Here is a 10,606-nt window from a genome sequence, read left to right on the forward strand (position 1 = left end):
GGGGAGGGGTGCGGGGGCAGGCCGTGTGTTCTGAAGTTGGAGAAAGGGGCCCCAAACCAAGGAATGGAGGAAGATTCCAGAAGTTTTTAAGGCAAGGAGCCTCCAGAAGGAATGCAGCCCTCGACTTTAGCTCCATAAGACTCGTTTCAGGCTTCTGGACCTCCAGAACTCTGAGGTCGTGACTGTGTGTCGTTTTGAGCCCCTTGGGTTTATGGTGACCGCTACGGCAGCAGGAAATCAGTACGAGGTGGGGGTGGGGCAGGGAATGGGAAGAGTAAAGAGAGGGAGAGAGCGAAGGAGCAGGGAAGAGAAAGGAAGAAAGGAAATCACAGTAAGAGAGGAAAAACCCAATAGAAAGTAATAATGCTGATGATGATTAAACATAGCCGCGTCTAGGGGCACCTGGGTGGCTCAGTCAGTTGGACATCTGACTTCGGCTCAGGTCATGATCTCACAGTTCGTGAGTTCGAGCCCCGCGTCGGGCTCTGGGCTGACAGCTCGGAGCCTGGAGCCTGTTTGGATCCTGTGTCCCCGTCTCTCTCTGCCCCTCCCCCGCTCACGCTCTGTCTCTCTCTGTCTCTGAAAAATAAATAAACCTCAAAAAAAATTTTTTTTAAATCCAAAAATAAATAAACCTCCAAAAAAAATTTTTTTAATCCAAAAACAAATAAACCTTAAAAAATTTAAAAAAATAAATAAATCCAAAAATAAACATTAACAAAAATTTTTTTTCAGTAAAACCAAAATACGCTTCTCTAGCACTCTCCCCCAGGCAACACACTGGGTGCTCGGAACAGGTGCTCTAAGGAGACTCTGGTCACTTCCCGGGACAGATGAGAGCGCGGCACAGAGATGCGATGGCCTCCGGCCAAGAGTACACGGCCAGGCTTTAAACCCAAGCCGTCTGAGCCCAGACTTGCCGTTCCCGAGCACAACTCCAGGGTGAGGGAAGGAGGGAAGATGCCGAAACAGGAAGGAGAGGGAGGAACAAAGACTCAGAGACAGACCAGGAGAAAACCCAAGGCCAAAAGACCCACAGAGGATTCACAGACAGCCACACAGAGACAGAGATGGATGGCATCAGAGACAGCCGGAAGTGGACCAGAGGGAGAACAGTGGGGGCAGGGCGGGGGGCGGTGGATGGGCCGGAGCTAGGCATGAAGGAAGAGGAGGAGCTGGGCCAGGGGAGGGGGTGGGGGGGCCGCGGGGCTCCTGCCCACCTCTCATCACAGTAGGTGAACTTCATGTCCAGGCTGTGGCGGCTGAGGAAGGCGCCCCGGCCCAGGGGGGGCTCCAGGCTGCCCGGGTGGGGGATGGCTTCACAGATGAGCACCAGGCATTGCAGGGGCGGCTCCAAGTTGGGGCTCCCTTCGGGGGAAGTCTGCGCAGGGGGCTTGTAGGCCCTCATGTGTCCAGAGCAGTACAGCACCTAGTTGGGATGGGGGGGGGGGGCGGGCAAAGGCGGTGATGCACATGGGCCTGGGATTCCCATGGGCCTGGGAGGTATGTCTGTAGGCGCCCCACCGGGAGCCGAGAACAAACCCCTGACCTAAGGAGGTTCTGATCCAGATTCTGAGACTCAGGGAGCTCCGAAGACCCCAGATTCCAGCCCCGTGGAGACTCCAGGCACCGAAGGCCGAGGACCCCCAGCCCCAGGCCCACAGGCTCAGAAAGGACACAAGGACTCCCAGCCCTCCGGCTCCACGGACACCCAGCCTTCTAGATTCAGCCTGAGGGTGCCCCACAGGATCCCCGCACTCGCAACATGCTGGGAGAATTTTCGGGCTCAGGCCCAGCCCCAGCAGGCCCCCCAGGCCCCTCACCCTCCTCCAGGTCAGGCCCTGCCCACCTTCCAGGTGGCCGCCTTGAGGTTGAGGGTGCGCCCGCGGCTGGTGAGGGTACTCTTCATGCGCAAAGAGAAACACCGCTCGGTGGGGGCCTCTGGCTTCTTTTTGGACAGACCTGGGTGGGGAAGGGCCACGGGGAAGGGGGGGAGCGGGTCGCTGGGCGGCTCTGGACAGACTCGACTAAAGTCTCCCCGGCCTCATTCCCACAGTTGAGACCTGGAACCAGGGAGGGCCCCAGGGCTAGGGAGTGCTCCCTGCCGACACCCCAGGGCCGGGCCGGGTTCCCTCTTCCCATTTTTCGGAGTCTGGAGAAACGGGATATGCAGGGGGGAAAGCCTCAGCTTCTATAACCAGGGGACAGAGGCCTCCAGGGAACTCACTCGGCCGGGGGGTCAGGGCGTCCTGGAGCTCCTGTTGGTCACAGGGGTGGATGAAATCAAAGATGCTGTGTCCGATGAGCTCCAGCTGCCAGGGAGGGAAGCAGGAGGTGTCTGGGAGGAGGCGCACTTTCACCAGGGCCTCTGACCCAACTCCTCCTTCCTGTCCTCACCGCCCTTCCCCCCCCCCCCCCCATTCGTGAGCCTGGATTACTTTCCCAGGCTTTTCTCTCACTCACTCAGTCACTGAGCAACCACTTCTTGAGGACCTGCTGTTTGCCAAGCCCTCTTCTAGATGGTAAGCAAAGCTGTGGCCACGCAGGCAAAATCCCTGCCTCTCGGAGCTTACTGGCTAGTAGGGGAGATGGCCGATGAGCAAACACATCAAACGCCACAGTTATAAAGCCAGAGAGGAAGTGATACGAAGAACATCAGGGTTAGGCAGTGCAATGATGGGCTGCTATCTTAGAGGCAGTAGTCAGGGCCCGTGAGAGTGAAACGAATCGCTGAGCCAAGCCAGCGAGGCGGTCGTGTGGCTCTCTGGAGTGTTCTGGAAAGAGGGAACCGCAAGTGCAAAGGCCCTGAGGTGAGCCCCCATTCAGATCCCACCTGTTTGGCAAGCCAAGGACTCAGCGTGTTGCTTCAGGTCAGGCAATGAGCCTGGCGCTGGCCGGAGGGGCATCCGATGGAGGCAGAGCCACACAGCTCTCAATCCAGTGGTGGTGTGGACCAGGGGAAGAGAGCTCTCTCTCCTCTAACAGCCCCTTTGTAGCTGGATTCAAATCCTGGCCCTGCCACTTCCTAGCTTCGGGGCCTTGGGACATTCACCTCTCTGAACCCCCAAGCTCGGGCTGAAATGGTACCAAGAGTGGGATAACAAAGCAGGAGATAGGCTCCAAGTATGGAGTCCGTTTATGTGAAACAGGAAGAAGAAGGGTAACCCTCCCGTGGGGCATGCTGTATGGATGAGCTGAAATCAGTTCCCCACCCGTATCTCCTGCCTCCCCATCCCCAGACCCCTGCTCAGGCTCCTCTTCTCCTACCCGGGGCCCCGCACCGCTCCCTGTGGGCCCTCGGCCTCTAATCCCAGCCTCCACCTGTACCTCTGGGCACACCTAGAGAGAGCTTTCCAAAACGTAAGTCCTATTCTACCTCTCCCACAGCCTCTCCCCTGCTGAAAATCCTTCTATGGCTCCCCAGTGCCCTGGCAATAAACCGCTTTGGTCCTAAATTACCTAGCTCTGTTGACCTCGGGATTTTTTTTTTTCCTCTCACCCCTCCCCTTGCACTCTGCACTTAGCCAGGAGAAGCATCTCGATTTCCTCCAAATGCTCTGTTTTATCTCACCTCTGGGCCTTTGCATATTCTGTTCCCTCAGCCACGCACATTCCCAGTCTTCGCTGTTCCCGTCCATTCGCCCTACCTTCTGACTGGCTAAGTCCTTGGGGTTTCAGCTCAGGTGTCTTCTTTTCCAGGAGGCCCTCGATTCCCCCTGAGGCTGGGTCAGGTAACCCCCACCCCCACCCCTTCCCCTGGCTCACACAGCCCCCTAGGGTGCCCCATCCCAGCCCTGATCATTCTGAGTCCTCCTGTCTGGTGACACGTCTGCCTCCCCTCTGTACGGGGAACCCTGTCAGGGCAGGGCTAGGGCAGTCTCGGTCACCTCTGGATCCCGGCATCGCCTGCCCAGGGCCAGGCACAAAGCAGGCAGCGCCTCTCACCTGACTGAGGCCCAGGTGTTTGCTGACATTCTCCGACAGGTAAGCCATGTCTCCCTCGGCAGTGAGCACCATGACGAAGCCCTCCAGGGCCTTCAGGTAGCAGGCATCCAGAGCTTCTCCCCCTGCTCCCACCTGGTTCCACTCCCCTGGTGTCAGGGCCAGGGTGGATGGGGTGTGTCTAGTCAGCCATGGATCCACCCCGGCCAGCCTCCCTCTGCCTTCCCTCACTCAGAAGAGCTTCCAGGTACCCCCAGGTGAGCAATAAACATACGCCGGAGGCTTGGAGTCCCCAAGGAAGAGGGCAGGGCCGCCAAGGATTGTAATCCTAAGGGGGCAGGGCTTGCCGGGGACACAGAATTCTAAGGCGGTGGGGGGGGGGGGTCTCCCACGGGAATAGAATTCTAAGCGGGGTAGGCTTCCTAGGAGGGCAGAATTCTAAAAAGATGGGATTCCCAGGAGATCAACATTGAAGGGGCCGGGAGCTGGAGGGCGTCAGAATTCTAAGGGGGCCCGAGACTCCCGGGGGGGGGGGGAAGGGGGTTCGGAATTCTTGGGGCAGGACCTTCTAGATGGACAGAATTCTAAAGAAGCAAGGGCTTCCAGGTGACAGAATTCTAAGGGGGCAGTGCTTCCCAGAGCAATAAAATTCTTTGGGGGCAGTGAAGTCTCGTGGGCAGAGCCTGCCAGAGGATGACTCCACATTCCTCATAAATAAAGTCCTGAGGATTCCAAAGTGTGTGTGTGTGTGTGTGCGCGTGTGTGTGTGTCAAAGCCTCCTGCAGGGTAGAATTCCAACTGGGTGGGAATTCAAGAGGATGGCTAAGGGGAGGGGTGATGGACCTTAGGGAGCTGGGGAGGGTACTCTCTCAAGCAGGCATTAGAAATCGGGCAGCTAAGCCTCCCCGGGGGATTCGTGGCAAGAAGGTCTCCCAAATCCTAAGGGCTGAAGCACCACCCCAGCGAGTTAGCCGGCCTCCTATTCCCCAAGGAGGGCCACCTAGAAGGAGGTGGGGCTTTCCCAAGGGGCGGGGCCTCACGTGAGAGACGACGGAGAGGGCGGGGCCCCGCGGGGGAAGCACCTCCCAGGGGGTGGGGCCCCGCCGGGGAGACGTGGGGGCGGGGCCTCGCCGAGGTGGGAACCCCCCCCCGGGGGGCGGGGCTCACCTGCGGCGCAGAGGCGGTGCATGCGCAGGTAGCTGATGGTGAGGCGCATGATGGAAGCCTTGTCCAGGTGGGCGCTGACCCCGCGCGCGAAGGGCAGCGTGTGCGCCAGCTGGTACAGCACCTCGGTCTCCTGGCTGCGCCGGCTGCGGGCCGCATCCCGGGACTTCTCCTTGCGCAGCTCGGTGCTCGACCTGCGGGCATCGGCAGCGGTCACTGGCGGCGCCCCCGGAAGGGAAAGAGTCGGATGGGACATGCGCGCGGGGCGCTGCCGCACGGGGCCCGGGCTCACAGAGGGCAGGGCCGCGACCGTGCAGGTCCCGCTGTGTGGCCCGGGCGAGTGCCCGGAGCTCTCTAGGTCCGCGAGGGTTGTACTCCGGGGCAGCTCCCCGGCCGCGGGTTTTATCTGCCCCCGCGCCGGCGCTTGCTGCCCCCAGCGCCTTGCTTCTCTCCGAGGCGTGCCTAAGGGCCGCTGTCCCCTCCCTGACGTATCTGCTGTCAATTCCCCGGGCCCGGGACGCCTGGGGGACAGGGTGGCCTCCTGCCGGGAGAGGGCCGGCGGAGCTGGCCCCCAGCCAGGGAAGGGAGGGGGCATGATGTCAGCAGCCTCCAGGCCCCCTACCCTACGGCCTCCCGGAACCCTCTCTGCTGCCCTTTCCCCTCCTCGGCTGAGCTGAATCCTCAGAATCTTAGAACACAGATCTCAAAGTCCAACCACCCACCACCAGGGGCCCTGCCGATGTGACACAGCAAACCAACCCCAGTGTTCTGTGAAGCCAACAGCTAACCACTCACCCCTGCCCTTTAATCCATTTCAAATGCCTGACTTCTGCACGTGGGGTTGGGGGTAGACGGATGAGTACTGTTTTGTCACAAATATCTGCCACTTATCCCGCATGTACTGTCAGCCCCCAGGCCAAGGAGGTAAAAGACCTGAGCCCACTTAGACCTCAGACGACCCCAGCAAGAAGGCAATAACATTATCCCCATTGAACAGAGGAGGAAACCAAGGCACAGAGAGGCACAGCGCTTGCCCCTAACAAGTGAAGCCAGGTTTGAACAATGGTGGGCCTGAACTCTTCACGTTTCTCTGTTCTGTGGCTCTGGGTTTATCTCCAGGTTAGTGCCTTTCTCTGCTACCACCACTGTCTTAAGTGTCCGAATCCAAACTGCATGGTTTTTTGAAAAAAGAAAAATTATAGAGTATAGTACATATAGTATATATAATCTTCTCCCTCTCTGAATACACACACACACACACACACACACACACACGTGTATATGTGTGTGTGTGTGTGTGTGTGTGTGTGTATACATATATATCTCAAACTCACAAATTGTGAGATCATGACCTGAGTCGAAGTCAGATACGTAACTGACTGAGCCACCCAGGTGCCCCTATAGATATATGTAATTTTTTTTAAGTAGGCTTTAGGCCCAGCACGGGGCCCAGTGCGGGGCTTGAACTCACGACCCTGAGATCAAGACCTGAGCTGAGATCAGCAGTCAGATGCTTAACCGACTGAGCCACCCAGGCGCCCCTAATCTTCTCTGTACTTATCATATTGAGAAGCCATTAATAAGCAGCTATAATTTGCTAAACATGCACGTGTCTTGCACTGTTCTAAGTACTCTGCCTATGTGTACTCATTCAATTCCAGGAGGCACTTTAAACCTCCGTGTCACAGAGTGGAAACTGGGGCTCTGACAGGGAAAGTCCTTTGCCCCAAAAGTCACAAAGCCAGTAACCGGCAGAGCCGGGATTTGAACTTAGGCAGTGAGGTTCCAATGCCTTCATTCTCTGATCCCTTCCTGGTGACCCAGCCCAGGGAAGCAGAACTAACTCCAGGAGGGGAGGTTGTCCCTTCCAAAAACCAGAGGCCACTCCTGGGGATGGCATCAACCTCGCCCCCAAGCAGGAGACCTGAAGCCCCACCCACAGGCACAGATGGGGAGAGGGAAGGAGACTGTCCTGTCAGGCTGCTGGGGGAAAAAACTGCAGCCAGTGGGAGGCACAGAAGGGGGCAGGCTGGGTGGAGGGGTGGAGGGAGCCAGCAATCACCCCCCCCATTCCCTCCCTCCTGGCTGGTTGGAGGCAGGGGCCTCCAGTCCTGCTCTGCCCAGAGGACATTCCGTCCTGTCCCGTTCTGTTCCAGCCCTGTTTGTCTTCCTGCCCAGAGGGTGGGGGTGGGCGGGCCTCCCTGAGCTGGGGGCCCAGACGGAGGGAAGAGGGAGTAGGAACAGGAATGGGGGTGGGGCTGGCCCCCCACCTCCCGGGCAGCTGGGCTCTGTAATCCTGTCTGTGGCAGACTTCTCCCTCGATAGAAAGAGCCAGCTGGTGGCTGCGGCAGGACCCTCCTTCTAGCTCCCAGCCTGTTCTCTGGATGTTCTTCTGACGGGAAGTGCGGGCCTCTCGCTGGCTTCAGAGCTGCCTGGGTCTCCGGGCCTGGGTCTCCGGCCTTTCGTTAAATGGGGTAGGGACTTGTTCAGCCTTTCATTAAACAGAGTAGGGACTCGTTCCTCAGGTTTGGGACTCCCACTACGTCCCAGCTGTGTAACTTTGGACAAGTCGCAGGGCTTCCCCTGAGCATCGAGCATGGAGCATCGCAACACAACCTCACAGGGTTGTTTTAAAGATGAAATGAATTACCATACAGCAAGGACTCAGAAGGGGGCCTGGCGATTGGGGAGTGCCAGGAGAGACTTAAACTTTCTGGTATCCCCTCTTGGTCCACATCAGGAACGGAAGGCTGAGGAGCCTCTTGCGTACCAGGGAGGCCTGTGGTGTGGTGTGTGTGTGTGTGTGTGTGTGTGTGTGTGTGATTACACACGTGACTTTCGCACACCTAGGGGGTATCCTGCCCCAAAGATCGGTTCCCTCACTGCTCCTCATCCTGATGTGGTGAAGTGGAGGGGAGGGATGATCCCCATCTTCCAGGATATGTGACTGAGGCTCAGAGAGGCAGTCACTGACACAAGGCCACGCACCCAGGAAGCAGATGAGCTGGGATTCGAACCTGACTCTGGGGCCTGTGCTCTTAGATGCCATGGCTTGGGGGGCATGTCCACCCCAGGGGCCCCTGCCCTGCCCCTCCTTGGCCCCGTGGCCTCAGTCCCTTCCCCGTGTCCCACCTCTACTGCCTCCGGATTTCCCCAGCTGGCCAGTCTCCCCAGCTGGCCCCATGCCCAGCCCTGGTCCAGCCCCCTGGCACTCTGCCCGGCTTGGGACGTGCAGCTGGAACCCGGCCACCCTTCCTCTGTGTTCCAGCAGAGAACAGGGGGTGGGGCCAGGGCCTGGAGGCCCCAGGGTGAGGCCTGGGAATGGGGGCTGGGGCGCAGTGCCCCCCCACACACACACAACCAAGAGAGGGAGAAGCCCACCTCTGAAGAACTTGCCACCCAAGAACACAGGCATGAGAAAGTAGGGAGACCCTGTGCACACTAAGGGCTGCCCTTGGCCCTCTCTCTTCTGACACTGAGTTGGGTATTGGGGGTCTTGCAAAAAGTGTAGCGGATCTAGGGGGGCTTTGGTTGTATCTGGGCAGGGACCCTTCTTGACACCGTGAGGCCAGAGGCAGGGTTTGGGTTTGAGAAGGGACTCGGGGTGGGGGCCAGTCAGGAGGAGTCTCTCTGCCTGTGCCTCTGCTCATTCCCGAGGATGTGGTAATCCAGTGGGGTGCCTGTACCCAAGGTCCTATCTTCTCCAGGAGCCCTCTGATCTGGGGCGTGGTGGGGGGAGGGCACCCGGGCCCTTATACCCATCAGGAACTTCCCAAGAACATCCCTTCCCGGGGTGGGATGGCAGTAAGCCTGAGCTGGAGGAAGGGAAGGGGGTGACGAGGTATGGGGGCCCACTCACCATCACCTAGGCCCCCTTTGGCCCAAGTGCCATCCTAGGGGTGCAGGAGGGGACGGAGCGTGGCTGGGATCCGGGTGCGAGTTATGAGAGGGTGGTGCACAGCACTGGGATGACACCACAGGAAAGGGTTGGCCTTGGTGGGGAAGGGGAGCGCCCCAGCTCAGCCAAGGGGGCCCCCACCCAGCTAGGAGGGGGCGCTGGGAGGGGCTGGGCTGAGGCTGGCCCAGAAGGGGTGGGATGGAGTTCCCTGGCAGGCCCAGGGCCAGAGACTGGAATAGAACTGAAGGGGGAACGGCTTGGGGTGGGGGGTGGTAAAAAACATGGGGGTGTGGACAGATCCAATCAGACCTGTGAAGCCAGGGAGGAGGGAAGGGGGTGAGGCTTCCCGGATGCTTCAGATTGGACAAGGGAAACCGAGGGCCTGCAAGATTTTCCAGGGTCCCGTGAAAACATGGCCAGATAGACCCCCCGGGGCAGCAGACCCAGAGCACCCAGCGGATCTGCACCTGCTGGGAGGGGATCACGGAAACCTACGCTCCGGCCGGGAGGACCCAGCTGAACACTCCCTGCTTGCACAGAATCAGACACAGCACCCTCTGGGGTGGGGGTGAGGGGGATTCCCTAAATAAGGCTGTGCCATGGTCACAGGCACTGAGTAGGGGTGGAGGAGGGAGAGAAGGGGCTAGGCTTTGGGAAGTGGGTCGGGCTGTTTCCTTGTTATGAAAAGGGGTGCCTCTACCTTTACCAAAAGGTCCCCGGGAAGGTTCCCAGATAGCTTCTGAAAGGAGACCCACCTCTGCTTATTTCTAGGGGACCCGAGGTTCGCAAGACTGGCGGGGGGAGGGGGGGAAGCATCCAATTATAGGAGATGTCTCTTCTCTTGAACTCAGAGTCTGACTTCCCATTCCAAGGGGCTGTCTATATCTGTAATATCTGTATACACCCCAAGATCCCAGGGATCCGGGTGCAAAGAACCACCTCAATTCTGGGAATTCGGAGGCCGGTAATGTCAACATGTGGAGGGAGAATGCCTTATTAGAAGCCCGGGAACTGCTCGAACACCAGCACCCCCAGTTCCGTGGGGGACCCCGACCAGGTGGGAAAGCGAGCTCGGGGCAGCAAGAAAGTGGGGATCACGGCCCTGAAGTCACTCCAGGCTAGAGGGGCGGGGCAGCCGGGGACTTGGAGGAATCCCCCTCGCCTGCACTCGGGTAGGGTGTAGGGTGCGGCGGGGATGTGCCTCCAACCGCGCGTCCCGGGGCGTCCTTGGCCGGCACCCGCACATCCCCCGCCCGGCTCAGGGGTCCCCAGAAGGAAAGCCCCCCGACTTCCATCATCCCCGCCCCGAACCCCCGTACCTTGCGCGCTGCAGCCCCAGCGCCATGGCTCGCCGTCGCCGCTCCGGAGCCCTTCGAGGCCCCTCGCCCCCTCCCCTGGCCCTGCGAGCCCCCTCCCCAGCTCCGCCCCCCGCCGCACCGTTGGCTGCGGCGTGCCCGGCCCGCGGCTCTGGTTGGACGAAGGGTCTGTCACTTCCGAGAAAGAGGCGGGACCAGAGGCGAGGACCTAGAACTCCGGAGGGGGGGGGGGTATACCGCCGCACACACCGCCCCCCAGCCACACCCCTCGCCGCGGACTTCCTCG

At 59.5% G+C, this 10,606-nt stretch overlaps 1 protein-coding gene across 7 annotated transcripts in view; it reads right to left on the reverse strand.

Moving 5' to 3' along the window:
- The window catches only part of HIF3A (hypoxia inducible factor 3 subunit alpha), a 28,630-nt gene extending 18,251 nt beyond the window's left edge, over window positions 1-10,379 (reverse strand). For 5 of the 7 annotated variants that reach the window (XM_049621149.1, XM_049621153.1, XM_049621154.1 and 2 more), the window contains exons 1-5: window positions 5,110-6,403; window positions 3,946-4,091; window positions 2,228-2,312; window positions 1,850-1,962; window positions 1,221-1,429 (exon numbers count right to left, since the gene is read on the reverse strand). In XM_049621149.1, coding sequence (XP_049477106.1) covers window positions 1,221-1,429; window positions 1,850-1,962; window positions 2,228-2,312; window positions 3,946-4,091; window positions 5,110-5,701 — 1,145 coding nt within the window. In that variant the 5' untranslated portion in view covers window positions 5,702-6,403. Of the gene's footprint in view, window positions 1-1,220; window positions 1,430-1,849; window positions 1,963-2,227; window positions 2,313-3,945; window positions 4,092-5,109; window positions 6,404-10,323 lie in introns of those variants that run through there. The other 2 variants (XM_049621152.1, XM_049621156.1) reach the window with 2 other exon arrangements.
- Between the last annotated feature and the right edge of the window lie 227 nt (window positions 10,380-10,606).

This window comes from Panthera uncia, assembly GCF_023721935.1.
Source record: "Panthera uncia isolate 11264 chromosome E2 unlocalized genomic scaffold, Puncia_PCG_1.0 HiC_scaffold_19, whole genome shotgun sequence".
NCBI lineage: Eukaryota > Metazoa > Chordata > Mammalia > Carnivora > Felidae > Panthera > Panthera uncia.